This window comes from Panthera leo, chromosome A1 (genome assembly GCF_018350215.1).
Source record: "Panthera leo isolate Ple1 chromosome A1, P.leo_Ple1_pat1.1, whole genome shotgun sequence".
In the NCBI taxonomy this organism is placed as follows: domain Eukaryota; kingdom Metazoa; phylum Chordata; class Mammalia; order Carnivora; family Felidae; genus Panthera; species Panthera leo.
In genome coordinates, this window is record NC_056679.1 from 2,266,089 (window position 1) to 2,294,054 (window position 27,966).

The 27,966-nt window shown below is 39.0% G+C and overlaps 1 protein-coding gene across 5 annotated transcripts in view; it reads right to left on the reverse strand.

Moving 5' to 3' along the window:
• MICU2 (mitochondrial calcium uptake 2) overlaps window positions 1–27,966 on the reverse strand; it is a 142,375-nt gene that overhangs the window by 29,066 nt on the left and 85,343 nt on the right. For all 5 annotated transcript variants that reach the window (XM_042928483.1, XM_042928822.1, XM_042928568.1 and 2 more), the window contains one exon: window positions 4,483–4,545. In XM_042928483.1, the coding sequence (XP_042784417.1) occupies window positions 4,483–4,545 (63 nt within the window). The remainder of the gene's footprint in view (window positions 1–4,482; window positions 4,546–27,966) is intronic.

The following is a 27,966-nucleotide window of genomic DNA, read 5'->3' on the forward strand; positions in this document are numbered from 1 at the left end:
CACGCCACACCCAAACCAATTTCTCAGCCGTTGAGTTCTGACCCAGACGGTATGGAATTCACAGATTGATTTCGTGGGACCTGGCCACTTTACGGTGCTCACTCTTCCTAGCTAAGAATAAAGCGTCTCTTTTTATGTATTCCAATCTTCTCTTATGTTCCTGAGTTAAAATTCGTGGTTATAGTTTCTTTCATGTACGTTCTTTCAAGTATTTTCGTTTTCGTTTTTGAATTTGTCTATTTGTGCTTAGTTGACCCCCAATGTTGCATTAGTCTCGGGGAACCACAGGGCTTCAACGTCTCTGTACATTATGCCACGCCCACAAGCATGGCTGCCACTTGTCGCCATACGACCCCATCAAGAAACGACTGACTATGGGGGCGCCTGGGTGGCTCAGTCGGTGGAGCGTCCGACTTCGGTTCAGGTCATGATCTCGCGGTCCGTGAGTTCGAGCCCCGCGTCGGGCTCTGGGCTGACCGCTCAGAGCCTGGAGCCTGTTTCGGATTCTGTGTCTCCCTCTCTCTCTGCCCCTCCCCTGTTCATGCTCTGTCTCTCTCTGTCTCAAAAATAAATAAACATTAAAAAAAAAAAAAAAAAAAAAAAAAAAAAAAAAAGAAACGACTGACTACGTTCCCCATGCTACATATTTTACTCCCTAGACCTTTAAAGTCTTAACCTTTACTTTTCATATACCTTAACAACTAGTTATTAAACATTCAGTGCCATTAATATAAGCCACATCAAAACACATTCTACTTCATGCTTCTGGTATAGAGTATGGTATTTATTTTAAAGGGTAAAATTTTAGGGGCGCCTGAGTGGCTAAGTCGGTTAAGCGTCCGACTTCGGCTCAGGTCATGATCTCACGGTTCATGGGTTCGAGCCCCGTGTCGGGCTCTGTGCAGACAGCTCGGAGCCTGGAGCCTGGAGCCTGCTTCGGCTTCTGAGTCTCCTTCTCTCTCTCTCTCTGCCCCTCCCCTGCTCTCACTCTCTCTCCTAAAAATAATAAATAAACTTAAAAAAAAAAATAAAGGGTAACATTTTATACCATATTAACTATGTTGATTTACCTACAATATTTGCTTTTGGAACTTAGTAACCATGTTTATTATAAGCCAGTGTAAATGTACTGGCCACTTAAAACACGATAACTGTCTTCTGACTTCCTCCAGGGTAGAGTGAGGTCCTCTCCCTAAAAACTAGAGAGCTGGACAAAGTGGTCAAGACACAACTATTCAGTGCTGTGGAATTCAACCAGAGGCATATAACGAAGTGAGAAGTGTTTTTCTTTTTCTTTTTTAATGTTTATTTTCGAGAGACAGAGTGCGAGCGGGGGAGGGGCAGAGAGCGAGAGGGGAGACAGAATCCGAAGCAGGTTCCAGGCTCTGAGCCGTCTGCACGGAGCCGGAGCCCGATGCAGGGCTCGAACTCATGGACCGTGAGATCATGTCCTGAGGCAAAGTCGGAGTCTTAGTCGACCGAGCCACCCAGGCGCCCCGAGTCGTGTTCTTCAAAGGAGCCACTAAACTTTGGGCAGCACACAGCCTGCGGCCTTTCTGCCTTTCCAGCTGTACCCTGGGGCCGTTCTAGCAGAGAGCGGCAGGCTCTCCGAAACCGTCTCCCTGCTGCTGACGGAGGGGACTCACTTGGGGATCGTTGTGGCTCCTTCAAGTGAGACCGCAAGCCTCCTTGAAGCGGGCAGATAGATGGCCAGGGGCCCAAAAGACTGCTTTCGGGGCGAGCCCACCACGAGGGCTGGCCGAGCTCTGCCTGTGCTGCGGGTGGTGCGAATTCCGCGGCGAGAGCACGGCGGCTCCAGCTCACCGCCCGTCCTTGCTCGAAGAGCTGGCACAGGTCAGAAGAGCCTCGAGAGGGAATGCGCGCCCAGCCTTGCGCACACGCACACCCATCAGCGGGGGAAGAGAGGACACACCTTAACGGCCCCAGTGTCTCAGCATGACCTCTGGCTGGACACTAAGCCGTGCAGACACTGGAGGGACTCCCAGGAAGCCAGGCTAGACAAAAAATCCGACAGACTTCCTGCTTCATTGCAACAGCGTTTCCCTTGAGGGAAAAGAATTTCGCACAATAAAGAAGTCACGTCACTAGGGACGCCCTTAAGAAACAAACTTCAGATGAATGAAGAAAATGAAATGTAAAAAACCAAAAGCATAACTAAACCAGAGGATAACACAGGTTAGTATTTCTAACCGATTCCGACGGAGGAAAGACATTTTAAAAAATGAAAGTAACTAGATAATAAAATGAAAGTAACCCGATAATAAAATTAAAAGACCAACAAATATGACCACATAAAAATAAAAAGACTTATAACCAAAACACCGTAAACAGAACCAAATCTGACAAAAATTTCATTAATTTTAAGACACTAGGTTATTAATATTCTTAAACATAAATACTCTTAAAAATAAATACGAAGAAAAACGTAAAGAAATTCCCAAAGAACAAAAACAGAAACTTTATAAAATGTCTTGAAAAAAGAACAGCTGAGACACCTTTTCCCCCATCAAACGGCACTGCTTAACCAAAACAAAACAGATACCAACCCCAGAGAGACTGCTGACAGGGGGACATGCCTACTCAACGGCGGTGGGACTGTAAATTTCATAACCCTTCCAGAAGGCAGTTTGGCTACGGGAATCAAAAGTCTTAAAAGTGTCCATGCCTCCGACCCAACAATCTCACCTTTAGAACTCTCCTAAATTTACATGTTTAGCTACTTACTGCGGGCATGTTTCTAATAGCAAATATTTAAAAGCAATCTTAACAATCAATAATAAAAATGTTACATTCATATGATCAAATATTTGCTCATTCATTTACAAATATTTCCGAGCAGGTAGAGCATGCCTGGTGCTTTCCCAGGCTATGCAGATACAACGAGATACAATTTATGTAGTAAAGAATGAACTGTACCCAGGTAGAGGTCTGGCCTTTGTCCTGGGCTGCTGGGAGGTGATCTCCACGTGAAGGGTCTTATTTACTTGGGGGCTTGGGGCCATCCCAGACTAACCATGAGATTTAGCATGGTGGCCTGGCTCACAGGCTCTCAGCCTGACCTCCAGAATGGCTAGGAACAGACGTTAACCACGGGGGGAGCCAACCAGGTTTATATGGCTGACCCCCAGAAAATCTCTGGAGTAGTGGGCACTATTCCGGGCGTACAGTTATACGTCTTTGCTGGGAAAGTTGACACCGCCCGTGACTCTACCAGGAGAGGTCAAATGGAACCTCTGCTTGTGGGACTTTCCGGACCTCTGCCTCATGCGTCTCTTCCTCTGGTTGATTTTAATCTGTATCTGCTCACTGTAAGAAAATGTAACCACGAACCTAACAACTTTCAGTGAGCTCTGGGAGTCCTTCCAGTGAATTATGGAACCTGAGGGTGGTCTTGTGGACTGCTCCCTAACTTCAAACAATTGTAAAGAGAGGAATGATGCTTATAGTTCAGAGAAGGACACAGACAATTAGGCAATTATCCTAACATGTGACAGGTGTTATGATGGCGGACATACAGGGTAAGATGGGAACGCACAGGACACAGACATCTAGGAAAAGGGAATTCCATTCAAGGACTTGGATATGGAAAAAGGAAGTCCAGCACAGGATTGCTCAAAGGGATGACATCTAAGAAAGAATTGTGATTTTAATAATTTGAAAAATTTGAAGACATGCTCTAAAAAATGAAATGACTTGAAAATTTAAGAAAATCTCGTGGTAAATATGCTGCAGGACTAGAGCTGATTGAAAGATTATCCATAGAAAATTTACTGATACACATTAGTGGTGGGAATGAAAAATGGTTCATTTTCTACAGAAGATACTTGCCACTACTTGTCAAAGTTTATCGACAACCTTAGAAATGCTCAACCTTTTGACCCAGCAATCACGTTTCTGGGAAGCTATCCTTCGGATACATTCCCATATATAAAAAATGTTATAATTACAGGATTATTAGCTGCAGCATTATTCGCAACATCAGAAGACTGGACATATATTAAATGTCTTTAAAGAGGGGAATGATCACACAAGCTGCTTACATCTACATGACAACGCACTATGGAGCTGTGAAAAAGGAGATGTTGAGAGGTATTGAGGAAAAACGGGAAAGTGTGGCACAATGCAGTGCTACTCCTTGTGGGGAAATTGGAAACAAAGGACGTACAGATGTATTCAGTTGCTTCTTTACAGACACCCTTATACGCACACGAAGTATCTCTGAGCGCACATACGGGCACTGGAAGCACTCAGTGCTCAGGGACAGCTGGCTGGCTGCTCTCTGCACAGCCTCTTGTGGGCCTTTTGAAGTCCGGGCCATGGGAATGCAGCGCATTGCTTCAAGGTGTTTGGACAAATAAAGTTACTGATAAATCTCCCAACTCTGTCGGGATGTTGATGTAACAAATAGAGAAGCTACCGTAAACATCATCTGTCTGGAAATATGAGTTTATCTGCACATACCTGGCAGTCCGTTTCGTTAGCTGCTGTCTTCAAATCATCTTGTTTACTTATGATCTTCTGCAGCTGAAAAGACGGCAAACACGAATTCAGATGTGTATCTACTGGACTTTTCAAAACAGTCTAAGAAAAAGATACTCAGTTTTCCTTTTAAAACATATATGAGTCGTTAAACATTAACTTAAACTCCTTCTGCATTATAGCTAATAGTGTTAGTTATTTTTTCTTAAATCAGGTAGGAATCGAAGGAAAAACTGATATGCAAGTATCAATGTTACCACTTTTATAATTTGAATCATTTTTTCCTCCTAAGAAAGCTAGTTTACTTAATACATACATATTCCAAAGATATCACTCTGTAAGAATTTCATAATTATCCTCATTCTTCAACAGAATTTTCATTCATAATTAATTTTTGTATCATTGATAATTTATGGCCACATTTTCAAGTATGTAGCTCTTAAAAAGCCACTTGTATCATACAAATGGTCTTCTTCCCCATATGCACTCATAAAGCATCAAAATAATTTAAAAACCTACATTTCTGTCATTAATAAAATTGTCAATAGTACCTTGAGACTGAGTACATTTAGAAACCTACCTTTCAGAGTCATTTGTACCAATCCTCAAAAGGAAAGCAAATTAAAAAAAAAAAAGTTTAAAACAAAAATTAAATGCAGACAAAATCTGAAACTATGGATTTGAATGGATTAGGAGACAAACCTTCACTCATTTTTTTTCCTAGGCTACTTCTTTGTTAATAATCTGAAAATTGGTAAATTCCAAATTAATCATCTCAAGTTCGGCTGCCTCTATGATGTTTGTTTTAGGTAAACAGTTTATCTCTAAGTCCCTCAAACTTTTCCACATCTCCTCCCTCATACTTATCTTAGAGAAAAAGTGTTGAAAAGTCTTCCATTTGTTTTACCCCTATTTTTCAAGTTGACAATCAAATAGTACAATGCCAACTTCAAGATCTTTCTCCCTTTGCTTACTGCACTACCTTAAAAAACTTTTATGATGGAAAATTTCAAACACAGCAAAGAGAACTCTGTAATAAACCGCACATTATTCACCTTCAACAATTATCAGGATTCTGCCCATTCCCAATTCCTTTTCAATTGTTATTTATATCTCTTGAGGAAAAATTTATATACATTGAATGTACAAATTATGGCCATACAATTTTGACAAGTGGATATACCTGAGTAACCTATCCTCCTACCCTAGTATACAACATTTCTATTTTCTCAGAAAGTTCTTTGTGTCTCTTCTCAGTCAATCCTTTCTCTCTTCATCCCCACAGAGCAATATTAGACTTCTGATTGTTTTCGTCCATCTAAAGGAGTTTCACTTATTTTAGAAATTCAAATAAATGATATCAAATAAATGATAGTATGTATTCTTTTATGCTATCAACCTTCTCTCTGCATAACGGTTTTGAGATTCATTTACGTTTGAACAGAAGTAGTCTGTTTTTACTGTTGAGTTGTGTCCCATTGTCTGAATAGATCACTACTTGTCCATTCACTTGTTGGCAGACGTTTGCATTGTCTCTAGTGTTTGACTACTGTGAATCAAGCTCCCATAAATTTTCTTTCCCCACCACCCCCGGCTTTACTGAAGTATACTTAATATACAAAAAATTGCACGCATTGATGTATATACCTCTTGATGAGTTTGGACACATGCGTGCATCTGAGAAACATCACCACAATCAAGGTAATAAACATACCCATCACTTCCAAGAGATTCGTGTCCCTGTTTCCTTTTCCCTTGGTCTAAGAACACTTAGCATGTGATGTACCTTCTTTTTTTTTAAACTTTTTTTCATGTTTATTTTTTTATTAAAAAACTTTTTTTAACGTTTATTTATTATTGAGAGACAGAGCATGAGCAGGGGAGGGGCAGAGAGAGAGGGAGACAGAGAATCTGAAGCAGGCTCCAGGCTCCGAGCTGTCAGCACAGAGCCTGATGCGGGGCTCGAACTCACAAACTGAGATCATGACCTGAGCCGAAGTCGGATGCTCAACCGACTGAGCCATCCAGGTGCCCCTTCATGTTTATTTTTGAGAGAGAGAGAGACAGAATCTGAAGCAGGCTCCAGGCTCTGAGCTATCTGCACAGAGCCCGATGCGGGGCTCGAACCCACAAACCGTGAGACCATGACATAAGCGGAAGGTGATGCTTAACCGACAGAGCCACCCAGGTGCCCTTCTTAAGTTTTTAAATGTACAACACCACAGTCTTAACTATATGCACTATGTTTGTACGGCAGATCTCTGCCATACACTTCCTTGCATAATTCTTATTTTATGTATGTAAATGTATGTTTTAGTATTTCTCTTGGATGAATTCCTAGGAGGGGAACAGTTAATTCATTCTGAACTCTAAGTTATTAAGTGGTAACAGTTCTTTATATATTCTGAATGAGTCCTTTGTCAGATATATGTTTGGAAAATATTTTCTCCCATCCTACAGTTCGCCTATTCATTTTCTTTCTTTTTTTTTCAAAAAAATTTTTTTTAACATTTATTTATTTTTGAGAGAGACAGAGACAGAGTGTGAGCTGGGAAGAGACAGAGAGAGGGGGGAGGTGTCTCCAAGCTATGCCTACATATGGTGTGAGCAGGGGTCATAACTATTTTTTTCATATACATATCCAATTGTTCTAGTGTCATTTATTGAAAAGACCTTTTCTTTTCTATGAACTGGGTTGGAGACTTTATTGAGAATTAAGGACCATCTAAGTGTCGGTTCTTTATTATCCTCCATTGATCTACTTGCCCATCCTTAAGTCAATATCACACTGTAACCATTATTGTAGCTTTGCAATTAAGTCTTAAGTCAGGGAGTGTGAGTTATCCAGATTTGTTCTTATTTTTCAAAATTGATTGCAGTGTTTTAGGTTCTCTGCCTTTACATATCCGCTTTAACATCAGCTTGTACTTTCTACCAAAAAAAAAAAAAAAAAAGCCTGCTGGGATTTCGCTTGGGAAAGTTAAATCTTTAGACCAATTTGGGAAGAACTGACATCTTAACAGTACTGAATCTTCTAACCATTTCCATGGTATATTCCTCCATTTATTTAAGTCTCTTTGGATTTCTGTTGGCAATGTCTGAAGTTTTTGGTGAATGGTTTTTGTTAAATTTGTTTCTACTTAATGTTATTTGATATCATGCAAAGGAGAACTGATTTTCATTTCATTTTCCAACTATGCTACTAGTATATGGAAATACAATTGATTTCTCCATATTGATCTTCCTAAATTTGCTTTTAGTTATAATAGGCTTTCCTTTTCTTGTTGATCACTTAGAGTTATCTACGCACAATCATGTTATCTGTGAATAGAGTCAAATTTACTTCTTCCTTTCCAATCTTCTATCCCTTTTCCCCCAACCTGTATCGCTATTATCATTAGAATCACCAGTAAAATGTTGAATAGAAGAGATATGAAAATACATCCTTGCCTTCTTTCTGATCATAAAGGAACAACATTCCATATTTAATCTTTTTTTAAAAATCTTTATTTATTTTTGAGAGAAGAAAGAGAGACAGAGCATGAGCGGGGCAGGAGCAGAGGGAGAGAGGGAGACACAGAATGTGAAGCAGGCTCCAGGCTCCGAGCTGTCAGCACAGAGCCCGACGCGGGGCTCGAACTCACAGACTGAGAGATCATGACCTGAGCTGAAGTCAGACGCTTAACTGACTGAGCCCCCCAGGCACCCCTGTATTTAATCTTGTATCATGATGTCACCTTTAAGCCTTTTGTAAACGCCCTCTATCAGACTGAAAAAGTTTTCTTCTGTTTCTACTTTGCTGAGTTTTGTCATGAACGTGCTTATTCTATTGAATGCTTTATATGCATATAGTGATAGGGTCATGTTGATCTCTACTTTACTGTCAATCTGATGGATTGAACTGAGTTGATTTTTAATCATTAAACAAATTTCTATTCTCTGCATAAATATCACTTGATTTTCGTGAATTTTTTATATAGTATACAATGTGTCTTGCTCTATTTTGTATCTTTGTTTATGATGAAATTTGGTCTATAATTTACTTTTCTTGTTAGATCTCTGCCAAATTTTAGTTATCAGGGATATGCCAGTTATGAGAGGGAATTGTTCCATTTTCTTGTATTTTCTGCAAGACTTTGTGAAAATCTGGCACTTCTTCCTCCTTAAATGCTTGATAGATTTCACCAGTAAAACCATCTGGGCCTGAACATTTCTTTGTGGGAAAGTTTTTGATAAATTAAATTCATTTGTAAAGGGCTATTCAGATTTCTATCTCTTTTAGTTTTGGTAAGTTTTTTTTTTTTTTTTTAAGGCATTTGTCCAGTTCATCTGAGTTATCAAATTTACAGTCACATGTGAATAAGCTGTTCACAATATTCCATTTTAATCCTCTGATATTTGCAGAATCTGTGGTGTTATCTCCTTTTCGTTTCTAACATGGGTAATTTGGACCCTCTTCAAGTTCTAAAATTAGATCCAGTACTGAAAATTATTCAAAATTTATCATACAGGTAACAATTTAAAAGTAAAAACAGATGTTACCCATAAGGATTATACTTTTTTGTACAAAACTTAAAACATTTCTTTTATTATGACATTTAATACAGCTGTTATAATCTTCACACAGTCATTAAATAGTTACAAACAAAACAAAGCAAATAGAATTAGTTCACTGAAATGAGAATTTTTTAGAAGGCGTATTACAATATTGGCTTGTTCCAATATGGTGGGGAATTTAGAACAATAAGGGTCTGTCCTAAAGCATAAAGCATAAAGATAAAGCTTGCCATATGAAGAGACAGTGAGTACTGGCGAGGACGCAGAGGAGAGGAACCCTCGTGCACTGTTGGTAAATTGGTAAAACAGTATGGAGGTGTCTCAAAAACTTCAAAACAGAAACACCACCTAATCCAGTAATTCCACCACTGGGTATTCATTCAAAGAGAACAAAAACACTACTTTGAAGAGATCTGTACCCCCCTATGTTTAGTGCGGCATTCTTTATGATAGCCAAGATACAGAAGCAACCCAAGTGTCCATCCGCAGATGAACTGATAAAGATGTGGGATAAACATACGATGGAATATTATTTAGGCACTAAAAAGGCCAAGATCTTGCTATCTGTGACAACATGGATGGACCCAGAGGATATTAAGCTAAGTGAAGTGAGTCAGAGGAAGACAAACACCGTATGATCTCACTTATATTGGAACTTAAAAAACAAAACAAACGAATAGACGAGCCAGCAGAATCAGATCTATAAATACACAGAACAGATTGATGGTTGCCAGAGGGGAGGGCAATGGGGGGATGGCAACTGGGCGAAAGGGAGGAGGAGGTACAGGCTGCTAGTTATGGAAAGAATGAGTCATGAAAATAAAAGCGAAGGGAATACAGTTAATGGCACTGTGATAGCACGGCATGATGACAGGTGGTTAACTACACTCAGGGTGAGTGACCACAGCCTAACACAGCGTTACTGAAGCACTATGCTGTCCACCTGGAACTAATGTAGCATGTGTGTCAGCTACGGTCAAAAAAATGTAAAATAAAATAATAAAAAAAGAAACCCTCGTCATGTTAGTGTCGCATCTACAACATTTCAGTCTGTACTCAGGGAGGGGCTTATGCCAGGTCTTACTGTAGCCTGAAGACTATACTGCTATATATTTAGTTCTACAGTAAAAGCTCCATTTGAAAGAGCAGAAACAGAGGTTGGGGTGCCAAACCTGTGTAGCCGAAAATCTGCGCATAACTTTTGAGTCCCCCAAAACTTACTAATAGCCTATTGTTGACTGAGAGCATTACTGATAACATAAACATATTTTGTATGTTGTGTGCATTATATACTGTATTCTTACAATAAAGTAAGCTAAAGATATTCTTAAATATTTCTTAAATATTAAGAAAATCACAAGGAAGAGAAAGTACATTTACAGTGCTGTAAAAGAAATCTGCGTGTAGGTGGACCTGTGTAGCTCAGACCCACGCTGTTCAAAGGTCAGCTGTATTCTCTTCTGCCAAAAGGACTCTCTGGTTTCCTGAGATACTTCCTCAAATGGCTGTTCACGACACAGATTCATGCTAGCAATATGCTAAGTGCCTATCATGCAATGAAAGTGCTGTCCCAAGTGTTGAGAACATAGCAGTTAAGGACAAATCATATCCTTGCTGTCACGAAACTTCCATTGTAACGGACTAGAGATAACAGTGAACAAATCAGTAAGAGAGTTTCAAATAATGTCAAGTGCAGGACTAGAGTAAGATAAAACAAAAGTGGGGTAACAGGACTCTGAGACTGCTGGGTTACTGCTAGGTTTATTCCGGGTGGTTCTTTGTGAGCACCTGACATTTGGGCTGAGATCTGCCGGATAAAAGCTACCAAAGGAATGGGGATAGGACATTCTGGGCAGAGGGAAAAAGACAGTTTGTGGCAGAAATCAGGGTGCTTTGAGAGAAACAAAGAAAGTAAAGTGGTCAGAATACATGAGCACATTCACCAAATACAAATTCTAGGATTACTGAAGCACTGCCAAGCTATTTAAATTTACATTGATCTGGATTTTCAATTACAGGCTGAAAATGAAGAAATGTATACAGGGTTGATTTAACTTATTTTTGCTTTCACAATCGTGAGAGTTTAAATTCTGAAACAAGAACATTAACCGAAAATCAAGAAGAATAAATTCTACTGAAGGCTTTTACATGTACTTAATAGTAACTCCAGTAGGTGTATTCAGCATGATAAAGTTATAACACTACTATATGAAGAGCAAAAGCCTTCTTGCCAGTATGGAATCAACGTGAAATGAAAGGACCACCTAAGGAGAAATTCACACTGGTAAACAGACTTGTCATTAGGCTATTGTTTAAAGAAATTGCTCTAAAGCCCTGGCACTTGGCCCAAATAAGCAGATGTGCTATCTATCAAGGTAAAGATTAAATGCATTAACTACTGCCAGCTTTGATCATTGCTGGCCCTTGTTTATTATTATCTGACAGAAACAGCTTATTCAGAGAGTTGCTATTTTACTTGTTTTTGGGATGGAGAATTAAGCAACAACTTCGCAGTTTCTAGGTCTGGATATTAACGAAACGTGAATATACTGCATAACCCAAAAGGAACAAATGGAGGAAACGCATGTTTTAGGACATTTTTAAGAGGCTTTATATTAACATATTTCCTGTTATTTTTGTATTTGCTGTCCATATTACTTTGTTACATCTAGGTTTTGGGGATTAAAGTAATTTTCATCACTTACTCTCATTATGCATTAGAACTTATGGTAGGAACAGCAATAAGTAAAATTTACTGGAGAAACATTCAGATAATTTATAAAACAAAACAAATATCCCATACCCTTTAAATATGTTCTGATCTGAGAACTGTTAGGTTTGTCGAATAAAATTTCAAATATAAAATGTTACATGCTTAAGCTTCCTAATAGAATGACCATGGAAATGAAATAGTTATTCAAATAATTAGTGTAAATGTCCTTTTACTCTCTGCTGTAATTTTTAAATTTGAGGTATAATTATGATCTTATTCATATGTGGAATTTAAGAAGCAAAACAAATGAACAAAGAAAAAAAAAAAACAAAGGAGAGAGACAAAGCAAGAAACAGTCTCTTAACTATAAAGAACAACCTGATGGTTACCAGAGAGGGGTGGATGGGAGGATGGGTGAAATGGGTGATGGGGCTCAAGGAGTGCACTTGCGATGGAAAAAAAATAAAATAAATTGAGGTATAACTGACATAGCACTTATGAGTTTCAGGTACACAACATAATGACCTGATATTTGTATATACTGTGAGATGATCACCACGATAAATCTTGTTTTCCTCTGTTATCATACAGAGTTACATAATATGCAATACAATGTTACTGACTACAGTCACTATGCTGTATACCATATCCCCATGACTTGCTTATTTTATGACTGAAAATTTGTACGTCTTGATCCCCTTCTCCCGTTTCACTCACCTCTCCAACCACTCTCCTCTGGCAACCACCAATCTGTTCTCTCTGTCTAGGAGTCTTGTTTTGTTTGTTCATTTGTTTTGTTTTCTAGATTCCACGTATAAGTAAAACCATATGGTGTCTGTTTTTCTCTTAGTTCGCGAAGCATGAACATATCCTAAAGGTCCATCCATGTTGGCACAAAAGGCAAGACGGCCTTCTTTTCCACGGCTGGGTAATACTGCATCACACACACGTACTACTTCTTCAGCCATTCATCCACTGATGAACATGTTGGTTGTTTCCATAGCTTGACTATAGTGAACAATGCTGAGACAAACAGATGTCCGAACTAGTGTTTTCATTTTCTTGGGGTAAGTACCTACAAGTAGAACTGCCGAATCATGTAATAGTTCTGATTTTAGTTTTTGGAGAATCTTCCATACTGTTTTCCTCAGCGGCTGCACCGATTTACATCTGCACCGACGAGGCACAAGTGTTCCCTTTCTCTATATCCTTGCCAGCACTTCCACTTCCTGCCTTTCTGACGACAGCCATTCTGACAGGTGTGAGGTGATACCTCCTTGTGGTTTTGATGTGTGCTTCCCTGATAATTAGTGATGTTGAGCATCTTATCATGTGTCTGTTGGCCATCTGCATGTCTTATTTGGAAAAATGCTTATTCAGATTCTCTGCTCATTTCCTAAAACAGATTGTTTGCTTTTGCTTTTGTGTGTGTGTTGAACTGAATGAGTTCTTTACACGTTTTGGATATTAACCTCTTATCAGAATATGATTTGCAAATATTTTCTCCGAGTCAACAGACTGCCTTTTTGTTGTGTTGATGGTTTCCTGTGTTGTGCACGAAGCCTTTTAGTTTGCTGTAGTTCATTTGTTTATTTATACCTTGTTGCCATTCCCTTTGCAGTCTGATTTATATATATATATATATATATATATATGTTTTGCTAAGAGCAATGTCAAGGAGCTAAATGCCTATGTTTTCTTCTAGAAGTTTTATACTTTCTGGTCTTATATTCAAATCTTTAATGCATTTTGAGTCAATTTTGTGTATGGTGGAAGACAGTGGTATAGTTAGTTTCATTCTTTTGCATGTAGCTGTCCGGTTTTCCCAGTACCATTTACTGAAGAGACTGTCTTTTCCTGATGATATATTCTTGCCTCCTTTGTCATGATTTAATTGACCATATATGCATGGCTTTATACCTGGGCTCTTTCTTCTGTCTCACTGATCTATGCGTCTGCTTTTATGCCAATATTATAGTGTAGATTTGCAATGGTTTGGAATCAGGCAGCATGATAATTCCAGCTTTGATTTTCTTATGCAAGGTTGCTTTGGCTATTAGAAATCTTCTGTGGTTCCAAATAAATTTTAGGACTGTTCTATTTTTATGAAAAATGTCATTGGAATTTTGGTAGGGATTGCATTCAATTTATAGACTGCTTTGGGTAATAGGGACATTTTAGCAATATTAATTCTTCCAATTCATGAGCATGGAATATCTTTCCATTTATTTGTGTCTTCTTTGATTTCTTTCACTAATGTATTGCGGTTTTCAGATTACAGGTCTTTCACCTCCTTGGTTAAATTTATTACCAGGTATTTTATTCTTTTTCATACAATTTTAAATGGAACTTTTTCCTAATTTTTCTGAGAGTTCATTGTTAGTGTACAAAGACATCAACAGGTTCCTGCCCGCTGATTTTCTATCCTCACCCTTACTGAATCTGTTTCTGACCAACAGAGTCTTCGGTATTTTTCTATACATACAGTAGTGTTGTCCACGTATAGAGGCAGTGGTTGCTCCAGCTGGGACTGCCAACACTATGCTGAATAAAAGTAGTGGGAGTGGGCACCCTTATTTTATTCCTGATCTTAGAGGAGAAGCTTTCAGCTTCTTACCATTAAGCATGATGTTGGCTGTGGCTTTGTAATATCTGGCCTTATTATGTTGAGGTAGGTTCCCTCTATACCCACTTTGTAGAGACTTTTTATCCTACATTGATGTTGAATTTTGTCAAATGTTTTTTCTGTATCTGTTGAGAGGATTCTATGATTTTTATCCTTCATCTTGTTGATGTGGTGTACCATATAAATTGGTTTGCAGATGCTGAAACATCCTTGCACCCCTGAAATCAATCTCACTTGAACATGACTATGATATTTTTTAATGTATTACTGGACTCAGTTTGATAGTATTTTGTTGAGGATTTCTGCATCTATGTTCATCGAGGATATTGGCCTATGATTTTCTCCTTTTCTTTTCGTTTCTTTTCTTTTCTATCCTTTTCTCTTTTCTTTTTCTTTCCTCTTACCTTCCCTCCCTTCTGTTTTTCCTTTTCTCCTTCCTTTCTTTGTGGTGTCCTTGTTTGGTTTAAAAAATTTTTTTTTTCATGTTTATTTTTGAGACAGAGAGAGAGAGAGATAGAGCATGAGCAGGGGAGGGGCAGAGAGAGAGGGAAACACAGATTCCGAAGCAGGCTCCAGGCTCTGAGCTATCAGCACAGAGTCTGACGTGGGGCTCGAACCCACAGACTGCGGGATCATGACCTGAGCCGAAGTCGGACGCTCAACCGACTAAGCCACCCAGGCGCCCCATATCCTTGTTTGGTTTTAGTGCCAGGATAATGTTGGTCGTCTTGTAAAATGAGTTTGGAAGCATTCTCCTCTTCAATTTTTTAAAAGAAGAATTTCAGAAGTACAAGTATTAAATGTTCTTTGAATGTTTGGGAGAATTCACCAGTAAAGCCATCTGGTCCTGAACTTTTGTTTGTTGAAAAGTTTCTGATTACTGATTCAGTCTCTGTTCTGGTAATCAGTTTAATTCCAATCTTCTATTTCTTCATGACTCAGATGATTGTATGTTTTTAGGAATTTATCTATTTCTTCTAGTTGTTCAGTCTGCTGGGAGCGTAATTCTTCATAGATGTCTCTTATGATTCCTTCTATTTCTGTGGTATCAGATGTAACCTCCCTTCTTTCACTTCTGACTTTACTTATTTGAGCACTTCTTTCTAGATGAGGCTATCCAAAGGTTTGTCAATTTTTTAGTTCTCTTTATTTTTATTACAATTTTTTTTAGTGTTTATTTATTTTTGAGAGAGGAAGAGACAAAGCAAGAGTGGGGAAGGGGCAGAGAAAGAGGGAGACACAGATTCCGAAGCAGGTTCCAGGCTCTGCGATGACAGCAGAGAGCCCAATGTGGGGCTCAAACGCACGAACTGCGAGATCATGACCTGTGCCGAAGCTGGGACGCTTAAACGACTGAGCCACCCGGGCACCCCATATAGTTCTCTTTAAAGAACCAACTCTTAGTTTTATTGATTTTGTCTATTGTCCTTTTAGTCTTCATTTCATTTATTTCTTCTCTGATTCTTAATTATTTTCTTCCTTCTTCCTTCTACTAATTTTGGGCTTCCTTTGTTCCTCTTTTTCTAGATCCTTTAGGTGTAAAGTTAGATTAAGATTTTTCTTGTTTCTTAAGACAGGCCCGTATTACCATAAAGTTAGATTTTGCTTTGTTTGTATTTTCATTTGTCTCAAGGTATTTTTTTATTTTTCCTTTAATTTCTTCATTGACCCATTGGTTGTTCAGTAGCACACTGTTCGATTTCCAAACATCTGTGATTTTTCTAGTTTTGTTTTGTGACTGATTTCTTGTTTCATATCAGAGTGGCCTGAAAAGATGCCTGATATGATTTCAATGCTCTTACATTTGAGACTCATTTTGTGACCGATCCTGGAGAATATTCCATATGCACTTAAGAAGAATGTGTATTCTGCTGCTATTGGATAGAATATCTGTGTATATCAAGTCCATCTGGTCTAATGTGTTGTTTAAGGCTGATGTTTACTTAATGACTTTGGATGGGCTTTCCACTGATGTAAGGGGGTATTAAAGTCCTCTACTATGATTGTATTGCTGTTGATTTCTCCCTTCATGTCTGTTAATATTGCTTTATAGATTTATATTCATATATTTAGTTGCTCCTATGTTCAGTGCACAAATGTTATATCTTCTTGCTGGATTGAATACTTTATCATTATGTAATGCCCGTCTTTGTCTTTTATTAAAGTTTCTTTTAAAGTCTATTTTGTCTGATGTAAGTAAAGCTACTTATTATCTTTCTTCTGGTTTCCATTTGCATGAACTACCTTTTTCCGTCTCTTCACTTTTCAGTCTGTGTGTCTTAGATCGGAAATGTGTCTCTTGTAGGCGATATATAGATGGGTCTCTCTTTTTTTTTTAAATCCATTCAGGCACTCTATATCTTTTCTTAATAACTTAGGCCATTTGCATTTAAAGTAATTATAGATAGGTATTTATTACTGTCGTTTTGTTGATTGTTTTCTGGTTGTTTTGTAGTTCTTCTTTGTTTCTTTCTTCTTCTCTGGCTCTCTTCCTCATGGTTACGTGCCATCTTTTAGTGTTTAGATTCCATTCTCATTGTCTTTTGTGTATCTACTATGATTTTTGCTTTGTGGTCACCAGGAAGCTTACATATATTGGCCTGTATATATATATATATATATATATATATATATATATATATATATATATATATATATATATATAAATGTGTGTGTGTGTGTGCGTGTGTGTAAAACATATATATATATATATATATATCAGTCTATTTTACATTGATACCAAGTTAAGACTGCACTCTAAAAACCTACATTTTTACTCCCCTCCCCCTGCACAGTTTAGGTTTTGGATGTCACATTAAACATGTTTTTATTTTGTATACCCATTAACTAATTGTTGTAGTTATAGTTATTTTAACTTTTTTCTTTTAAGCTTCATGCCAGATTTGTGATTTGTCCACTACATTTGCATTGACCATTGAGATTTTTCTTTTGAGATGTTTCCTTGTTACCAATTAGCTCCCCTTCTTTTCAGATTGAAGAAGTCCCTTAAAATTCCTTATAAGGCCAGTCACGGTAGCGAATTCCTTTAGTGTTTGAACACTTCTTTATCTCTCCTTCAATTCTGAATGATAACCTTGCTGAGGAAAGTATGCTTGGTTAAAGTTTGTTGCTTTCAGCACTTTGAATATCATGCCACTCCCTTCTGGCCTGCAAAGTTTCTGCTTAAAAATCTGGTGACAGCCCCGTGGAGTCTCCCTTGTACATACAAGTTGTTTTTCTCCTGCTGCGTTTAAGAGTCTCCCTGTATCTTCAAATTTTGACATTTCAGAGATAATTGGTCTTATGGATACCACTGGGTTCATCTCATTTGGAATTCTCTGTGCTTCCTGGAACTGGAAGTTTGTTTCCTCCCCCAGGTTAGGGAAGTTTTCAGTCATTTTTTCAAATAAAATTTTACATCCCTTTCTCTCTTGTTTTTGGGACTCCTAAATGTGAATGTTTTTCTGCTTGTCGTCCTATAGGTCCCTTAAACTATTTTCCCTTTTTAACATTATTTTATTTTATTTTTTCCTTTTTGTTGCTTTGTGTGGGTGAGTTCCACGGTCCTGTCTTCTAGGTCACCTATCCTTTCTTCATCTTGTCTGCTTTGAGCCCCGTTAGGGTGTTTTTCAGTTCAGTTACTGTGTTCTTTAGCTCTGTGACTTCTGTCTGGTACTTTCTTGTATCTTCTGTCTCTTTGTTGAAGCTCACTCTGCACTCATCCATTCTTCTCACAAGATAGGCAAGCATATTTATGACCATTACTTAGAACATTTTATCAGGTAAATTACTTATCTCCACTTTGTTAAGGTGTTCTTCTGGAATTATCTTGTTCTTTTATCTGGAACATATTCCTCTGTTTTTGTTTTTGTTTTTTTCCCATTTTGTTTGACTCTGTATTTGTTTCTACGTATGAGGCAAAACAGCTGTATCTCATCTTGATGGAGTGGTCACAGGAAGACAGGGGATGTGTTTCAGTCAGCTGTTTGCACACTGCCCTGGGAGTGGTGGCCTGTCAAGAACCGTCTCTTCAATTGTTTTAGTCATGTGGGCCCCCAAAATTCAATCCTCTGTGGCCACCAGAGCCAGGCATTTAAGGGGCATCCCTTATGTGGACTGCACACACCTGTCAACTTGGCGTAACAGGACAAGCCCACTGCCACGTTTAGAAGGGGTGGGCCACAGGAGAGTGCACGAGTGGGGCAAACAGCAGAAGCGAGTTAAAATGACACAGAAGTCTCGTGCTTGTGACCCCTCCACCTCCATCTGCTCCTCCAGCAGGTGCTTTGAAGACTGGCCAGGGAGTTTCCTCCATCGATGGCCTCGGCACTTTGCAACCTACTGCTTTTGTGCTGAATCCTGGGGTGAGTGAGTCTGTGCACGAGTTCTTTAAGAGTAGAGTCTCAGTTTTCTACAGCCCTGTGGATCTCTTGAATGCAAGTCCCCTTGGTTTTCAATGTTTTGGGAGCTCACCTCTTCAGTGCAGCTTCCAAGCGTTGGGGTGCCTGATGTGGGGCTCGAACCCCCTCAGGGACACACTCTTCCTCTCCTATCCGTTTTCATGCGGCCTTGTTATCTTTCAGTGTGGGGAAGCTGTTCAGCTCGTTTCAGGTCTTTTTCAGAGGGAAGTGATCCATATGCAGCCACAGACTTGGGGTGTCCACGGGAGGAAGTAAGTTTGGGTTTTCCTATACCCCCAATTTTCTTTATGCAGGTATTTAATTTATTTATCAAAAATTTTTTTTGTAATGTTTATTTATTTTTGAGAGACAGAGAGATAGAGCATGAGCAGGGGAGGGCCAGACAGAGGAGGAGACACAGAACCCAAAGCAGGCTTCAGGCTCCGAGCTGTCAGCACAGAGCCCAATGCAGGGCTCAAACCCATGAACTGCGAGGCGATGACCTGAGCAAAAGTCTGAGGCTTAACCGACTAAGCCACCAAGGCACCTGAAATGTTTATTTATTTTTGAGAGAGAGACAGAGAGAGAAAGACAGAGTGTGAGCAGAGGAGGGGCAGAGGGAAAGGGAGACACAGAATCCGAAGCAGGCTCCAGGCTTGAGCTGTCAGCACAGAGCCCAATGTGGGGCTTGAACTCACAAACTACAAGGTCATGACCTGAGCTGAAGTCAGATGCTCAACCAACTGAACCAGGCGCCCCTTTATGCAGTTATTTTAAATGACTATATTATGCTCCATGAGTTATCAAGTTTACTGCTTTATTTCTATGATAAGCATAAAGAACCTTGTATAGGTTAGAAGTTTGACCTTTATAACCCTACACTTAAAAAAAAAATCAGTGACATATTGTAACATGCTCTTTTCTTAATTCATAAGTTGATCATCTAAGAATTTTCCAAATATTTAAGGCAAAAATTGTAGTATTTAGAAAGTGTTGCATAAATTCAGCATGTTAAATTATGTTAAGAAAAAGTATCCAAAAACTTTTCTTATTTAAAAAAATTTTTTAATGTTTATTTAGTTTTGAGAGAGAGCCGGGAAGGGGCAGAGAGAGAGAGGAGGACACAGAATCTGAAGCAGACTCTAGGCTCTGAGCTGTCAGCACAGAGCCCAACGCAGGGCTTGAACCCATGAACCATGAGATCATGATGTGAGCCAAAGTTGGACGCTTAACTGACTGAGTCACCCAGGCGTCCCAATTTTATTATTTTTTAAATGTTTGTTTATTTACTTTGAGAGAGAGAGAGAGAGAGAGAGAGCACGAGTGTGCACAAGTCGGGGAGGGGCGGAGGGAGAGCTCACGAGAGAATCCCGAGCAGGCTCTGTACCGTCAGCGCGGAGCCCGATGCAGGGCTCGGACTCACGAACTGCGAGATCATGACCGGAGCCGAAATCAAGAGTTGGATACTTAACAGACTGAGCCACCCAGGTGCCCCCCAAAACTTTTGAAGTAGGTATGCTCAGCAATCTTAGCAGTGAAGGCTGTATATGCAGTAAAAGAGACTTGCCTAGTCTCTTGGAGTAGGAAACTATGTTTCACTGCGAGAAGAGACCTGAAGACGACAAAGAAAAAAACCAACGTGCCTTCTATTGTCTTTTTTCAGTTTCATGTTCAGTGTCTTCTTTATCCGCAGGCTTTGTCATTCAGACTTGGGTTTCATCAAACATTACTGTAATGAATCAGAACTTCGGTCTTTGTAAGTATGACAGCGATATTACCAGGGGCTCTATTGTGCCCACTGTGTAAAATTAGTTCCGACATCACAAATCTAGGGATGTACGTATGGTGGAGGCAGTACCTCTGAGGTCTGACTCCCCATGCTTTGCCACTGCCCAAAACAAAAGCAGAAAGTTCATCCAAGTCTGAGGGATTTATGGTTTGTGAACGTGCTGACAGTTTAATTAACATAACGGAATTTTGCCTTCATATAGAACAGCCTTTTCATAACTATTAGCCTCTACCTGAGTAATAATCTTAAACATGCCCTCTTCTTGCACCTGAGGTAGACTGAGGTAGGCGGAGCGTAATGGTACCCCATATGACACTATTTTAGGTGTCACTTGTGCAGACAGATAGGTTTCCTACCTTCAACTAGTGTCAGATTAATTTCCTTCTTTAAATGCCAAGCATCTCAGAAGAATAATTTTTATCTACGGACATCGATTTTGTATTTCCTTTTTTTTTTTTAATATTAACCATGTAATTTATTATTTAAACCAGGTACTTGCAAGAGTGAAGGAGGGCACTACAAATACTGGCAGTTAGTACGAGTAACCACTGGACTGTCTACATTTGAACAAACTGGGCTGTATATTTATTCTAGTGACAGGAAGAGTGATAAAGGGTTTATTTTATTTTATTTTATTTTTTTTTGTGGCTATATCTTTATTCAACAAGTTATTATTTTTTCCCAGGTTTTATTTAAATTCAAGTTGGTTAACATATAATGTAGTGTTGGCTGCAGGAGTAGAATTTACTGATTCATCACGTCCATGTAGCACCCAGTGCTCATCCTAACCAGTACCCTCCTTAATGCCCATCCCCCCACCTACCTCTCCTCCAGCAACCCTCCGTTCTCTATTTAAGAGTCTCTTACAGCTTGCCTACCTCTCTGTTTTTATCTTATTTATTTTTCCTTCCCTCCCCTATATTCATCTGTTTAGTTTCTTAAATTCCACATATGGCTGAAATCATACGGTATTTGTCTTTCTCTGACTGACTTATTTAGCTTAGAGTATAATACACTCTAGCTGCATCAACGTCATTGCAAATGGCAACATTTCATTCTTTTTGATGGCTGAGTAATATTCTGATGTATGTGCATGTATCTATATGTGTGTATACATACATTACTCACATGTATACACACATATACATATATACACATGCACATCAAGTTTTCTTTTTCCATTCATCAGTTGATGGACACAGGCTGTTTCCATAATTTGGCTATTGTTGAAAGTGCTGCTATAAACAATAGGGTACATTTGCCCCTTCGAATCAGTATTATCGTATAGTTTGTGTAAATACAATTCCTGTATTGTAGTGCAACTGCTGTGCTGTAGGGTAGTTATTTTTAACTTTTGAGGAATTTCCATACTGTTTTCCAGAGTGGCTGTACCAGTTTGCATTCTCACCAATGGTGTAAGAAGGTTCCCCTTTCTCTGCATCCTCACCAACATGTGTGGTTTCCTGAGTTGTTCATTTTAGCCATTTTGACAGGTGTGAGGTGCTATCTCATTGTGGTTCTGATTTGTATTTTCCTGATGATGAGTGATGTGGAGCATTTTTTCATGTGTCTGCTAGCCATTTGTGTGTCTCCTTTGGAGAAATGTCTATTCATGTCTTCTGCCTATTTCCTTCTTAGCTGGATTATTTATTTTTTGGGTGTTGAGTGTGGTAAGTTCTTTACAGATTGTGGATACTAGCCCTTTATCTGGTATGTCATTTGCAAATATCTTCTCCCATGACACAGGTTGCCTTTGCTTTGTTGATTGTTTCCTTCTCTGTGCAGAAGCTTTTTATCTTGAAGAAGTCCTAACAGTTCATTTTTGCTTTTGTTTCCCTTGCTTCCAGCAACATGTTTAGTAAGAAGTTGCTACAGCTGAGGTAAAGAGGTTGCTGCCTGTGTTCTCCTCTAGGATTTTGATGGTTTCCTGTCTCACATTTAGGTCTTTCATCCATTTTGAGTTTATTTTTGTGTATGGTGTAAGAAAGTGGTCCAGGTTCCTTCTGCATGTCGCTGTTCAGTTTTCCCCACACTATTCGTTGGAAACTGTCTTTTCTGCATTGGATATTCTTTCCTTCTTTGTCAAAGATTCACTGCATACAGTTGCGGGTCCACTTCTGGGTTTTTTATCCTGTTCCACTGATCTCTGTCTGTTTTTGCACAAGTACCGTACTGTCTTGATGATCACAGCTTTATAATACAGCTTGAGGTCTGGAATTCTGATGCCTCCTGCTTTGCTTTTCTTTTTCGACATTACTTTGGCTATTCGGGGTCTTTTCTGGTTCCACACAAATTTCAGAACTGTTCGTTCTAGTTCTGTGAAAAATGCTGTGTTATTTTGATAGGGATTGCACTAAATGTGTAGATTGCCTTGGGTAGTATAGACAGTTTAACATTTTTTCTTCTGATCCATGAGCATGGGATGTTTTTCCACTTGTTTGTGTCTTCTTCAATTTCTTTCATCAGTGTTTTACGGTTTTCAGGGTACAGACCCTTCACCTCTTTGGTTAGGTTTATTCCTAGACATCTTAAAGGTTTTTGGTGCAACTGTAAATGGGACTGATTCCTTGATTTCTCTTTCTGTTGCTTCATTATTGGTGTATTGAAATGCCACAGGTTTCTGTACGTTCATTTTGTATCCTGTGACTTTGCTGAATTCATGTATCAGTTCTAGCAATTTCTTTGGTGGATATTTTGGGTTTTCCACATAAAGTATCATGCCATCTGCAAAGCCTGAAAGTTTGACTTCTTCCTTGCTGATTTGGATGCTTTTTATTCCTTTGTGTGGTCTGATTGCTGAGGCTAAGACTTCCAATACAATGGTGAATAACAGTGGTGAGAGTGGACATCCCTGTCATGTTCCTGATCTCAGGGGGAAAGCTCTTAGTTTTTCCCCATTGAGGATGATATTAGCTGTGGGCCTTTCATATATGGCCTTTATGTTGAGGTATTTTCCTTCTATCCCTGCTTCCTTGAGGGTTTTTATCAAGAAAAGATGCTGTATTTGTCAAATGTTTTTTCTGTGTCTATTGAAAACATCACATGGTTCTTATCCTTTCTTTTATTAATATGGCATATCACGTTGATTGATTTGCAGATCTTGAACCCCCAGCCCTGCACCCCAAAAGTAAATCCCACTTGATTGTGGTGAATTATTCTTTTAATATACTGTTGGATTTGATTTTCTAGTATATTGTTGAAGAGTTGTGCATCCATGTTCATCAGGGATATTGGTCTGTAGTCTTTCTTTTTAGTGGGGTCTTGGTCTGGTTTTGGAATTAAGGTAATACTGGCCTCACAGAATGAGTTTGGACGTTTTCCTTTCTTTTCTATTTTTTGGAACAGTTTCAGAAGTATAGGTAGGATTTCTTCTTTAAATATTTGGTAGAATTCCTCTGGGAAGCAATCCAGCACTGGACTCTTGTTTGTTGGGAGATTTTTGATTATTGATTCAATTTCTTTGCTGGCCATTATGAGTCTGTTCAAATTTTCTATTTCTTCTTGTTTCAGTTTTGGTAGTTTATGTTTCTAGGAATGTATCCATTTCTTCCAGATTGCCCAATTTGTTGGCATAGAATTGCTCATCATTTATTTTAGCTTTAATCTTTATTATTCTGCTGGTTTTAGGCTTATTTGGTGTTCTTTTTCCAGCTCCTTTAGATGGAATGTTAGGTTGTGAGAGACTTTTCTTGCATCTTGAGCTATGGCCTACATACTTCCCTCTTGTGACTGTCTTTGCTGCATCCCAAAGATTTTGGAATGTTGTGTTTGCATTTTCATTTGCTTCCATGTATTTTTTATTTCTTCTTTAATTTCCTGGTTAACCTATTCATTCTTTTGTAGGATGTTCTCTAACCTCCAAGTATTTGTGGTCTTTCCAAATTTTTTCTTGTGGCTGACTTCAAGTTCCATAGCATTGTGGTCTGAAAATATGCATGGTATGATCCCTATCTTTTTGTATTGGTTAAGGCCTGATTCGTGACCCAGTATGTGATCTAGTCTGGAGAATGTTCCATGTACAGTTGAAAAGAATATGTATTCTGCTGCTTTAGGACAAAATGCTCTGAAAGTATCTGTTAAGTCCATGGGGTCCAGTGTGTCGTTCAAAGCCACTGCTTCCTTGATGATCTGCTTAGATGATCTGTCCATTGCTATAAGTGGGGTGTTGTAAGTCCCCTACTATTACTATATGATTATCAGTGAGCTTAAGTTTGTTATTAATTGATTCATATATTTGGCTGCTTCCAAGTTTGGGGCATACATATTTACAACTGTTAGATATTCCTGTTGAGTAGATCTCTTTATTAGGATACAATGCCCTTCATCTCTTATTACAGTCTTTGGTTTAAAATCTAGTTTGTCTGGTAGAAGTATGGCTATTCCAGCTTTCTTTTGATGCCTATTAGCATGAAAAATGGTTTTCCATCCCCTCACTTTCAATCTGAAGGTGTCTTTGGGTCTAAAATGAATCTATTGGAAGCAGCATATTGATGGGTCTTGTTTCTTAAATCCATTCCGATACCCTACGTCTTTTGATTGGAGTATTTAGTCAATTTATATTCAGAGTAATTACTGATAGATATCAAGTTAGTGCCATTGTATTACCCGTAAAGTTGTGTTCCTGTAGATCATCTCTGTTCCTTTCTGGTCTTGGTTGCTTTTGGTCTCTCTTTCCTGCTCAAAGGGTCCCCTTTAATAATTCTTATAGAGCTGGTTTAGTGTTCACAAACTCTTTTAGTTTTTGTTTATCCTGGAAACTTTTTACCTCTCCTTCTACCCTGAATGACAGCCTTGTTAGATTCAGTATTCTTGGCTGCATATTTTTCCCTGTAGCACGCTGCATACATCATTCCACCCCCTTCTGGCCTGCCACGTTTCTATGTGTCTGCTAAACCTAATGTGTCTACCCTTGTAGATTAAGGATCTTTGTGCCTTTCTCTATCTTTGTATTTTGCAAGTTTCACTATGATAGGTCTTGGTATTGACCTGTTTTGTTGATTTTCAGGGGAGTTCTCTGTGCCTCTTGGATTTGAATGCCTCTTCCTTCCCCAGATTAGGGAAGTTCTCAGTTATAATTTGTTCAAATAAACCCTCTCCCCCTTTCTCCCTGCTCTTCTTCTGGGCCTGCTAAGATATGAATATTATTGCACTTCGTGGAACTGCTGAGTTCCCTAAGTATATATTCACGATCTAATACTTTCTTCCCCTCTTCTTTTCAGCTTCATCATTTTCCATACTTTTATCTTCTATGTCACCCAGTTGTTCCTTTGCTTTTTCCACCTTCATTGTGATTCCATCCTGTTGGTTTTGCAACTCAGTTATAGCATTTTTTATTTTGGCCTGACTAGTTTTTAGGTCTTTTATCTCTGCAGCAAGGGTTTCTCTGGTGTCTTCTAGGCTTTTCTCAAGCCTATTGTTCTGAATTCTTGTTCAGATATATTGCTCATATCTGTTTTGAGCAAATCCCTGGCTGTGGTTTCTTCTTGATCTTTCTTTGTGGGGTGGGGGGTTCCTCCACCTTGTCATTTTCTCTAGGTTTCTGTCTTTGTGTGTTACGAAAGCTTGTTATGCTTCCTGCTCCTGAGAGTCTTGCTATCTTAAGAAGGGGTCATACACTGTCCAGGGCCTGGTGCTTCAGAAAGTATTTATGGTGTATGTGGTCTACACTTTGCTACTGTGATTTGGCTGCTCTTTCCCCAGGGTCAGTCCTCTGCAGAGCTCCTCCTTGCTTGCAGTGGGTAGTGTTTGGACTTTTAACTAGGTGTGCTTTGATTTCTTTGTTAAAATAAGCCTGCCAGGTTCTCTCCCTCAAATTATGCAGATTGTTCTCTTAATTCTCACACTGATTTCCTAGGTGCTCAAAATGATTTGATGTTGATTTAGCTGTGTCTGAAGGAAGCCCAGGGTCCCCCCACTACTGTGCCATCTTAACTCCCCCAATCGATTTTGCATTTCCTATCCATTCCTCTTTAGTCTTTTGCTCTATGGCATTGGTCCCCACCACTATTTTCAAACTGCTTCTGTAATGGCTCCCAAAGACCTACAAAATTTAAGGAGTCCTCTAATCTGTCGCTATCCAACTTGACCACTTTTAAAAAGTTTGATGTTAAACGTTACTTCATCGTTGCTCTTTTCTTCCCTAGATTCCATTATCCTGCACTTTCTGGGCTTTTTCTTACTTCTCTTGTACTCTGCTCCTTCTCAATTTCATTCTCGGCTTCTCAGTTTCAGCTTAACCTCTTAAATGCAACTGTTTTGTAAAACTCTGATCTTATCCTTCTTCACTCTACATTCTCCCCTTTAGGTCACATACTCTCATGACTTAATTATCACCTGTATCAGGATGCTTCCTAATCCCGGCTACATTCTTATCTCCAGACAGTTGCTTGCTACTCATATCTACCTCTACAGAGATGTCCCAATAGTTTATAAAGGTCAACATTTCCAAGCTCAGAGTTAAGATCTTTTTCAACCCGGTCCTCCTCTGCATTCTCCTTCAAATGAGGCCGGCTAACATTAAGGAAAGAGCAGGGCTGTAGAACTGGATGGACTGACTTGGAATCAAATCATGGCTGCTATATTGACTGTATATCGATTTTATATTTAAAATGGGGATACTACTACTTACCTTGTAGGTTGCTGCAAAGATGCAACAATGCAACATATATGTTGAACATAACCAATCCTCAATAAGAGCTAGTCTTCTGTCCTCTTAGATCAGTCAGTGCCACCATAATTCCTAGTTAGGCTGGCTGGAAAAAGGAGTGACCACTTATGTCTCCTCTCCCCTCGTCTCTTCAATCCAGCTGGAAACCAGGTTCCTCAGAGCCTACTCCACAGCACGTCTTGACCGTATTTCCCACTTTGCATTCGCAGTTGTAAACTGGACTACTGTAATAGTGTAACAAGCCACCTATCTCCCATCTCTTCTCTTCTAGTTCAGCTTTCACACTGTGGACAGAGATAATTTTTGAAAACTGAAGCACAATTATCTCTGACAGCTGTCCACTGGTTTCTCCCGGTGGTGAAGTACAGTTCACATTGGGGACTCTGCCTCTGAGGTGTCTCTTTACATGTCGGCCACACAGGGACAGCAACAATGCTTTTACAGCGGTCTGTATTTTATAAAGTTTCTTTCCCCAAGGGACCGGTAATGACGGTCATTTAATGACTGTTGGTGCTAAATAGAGCAATATGGTTATTTCTGTTTTCCTATGCTGAATGAAATTGAATTTAAAGATAAATTTACGGTGACTATCTAGTATTTCCTTTCCTGCTTGCTTTGTGAGTAATTTTTCATCTGAGGTACTGAGTAGGAGCCATGATACCTAGAAATCCATATTTTATTATTTTATTTTATTTTATTTTATTTTATTTTATA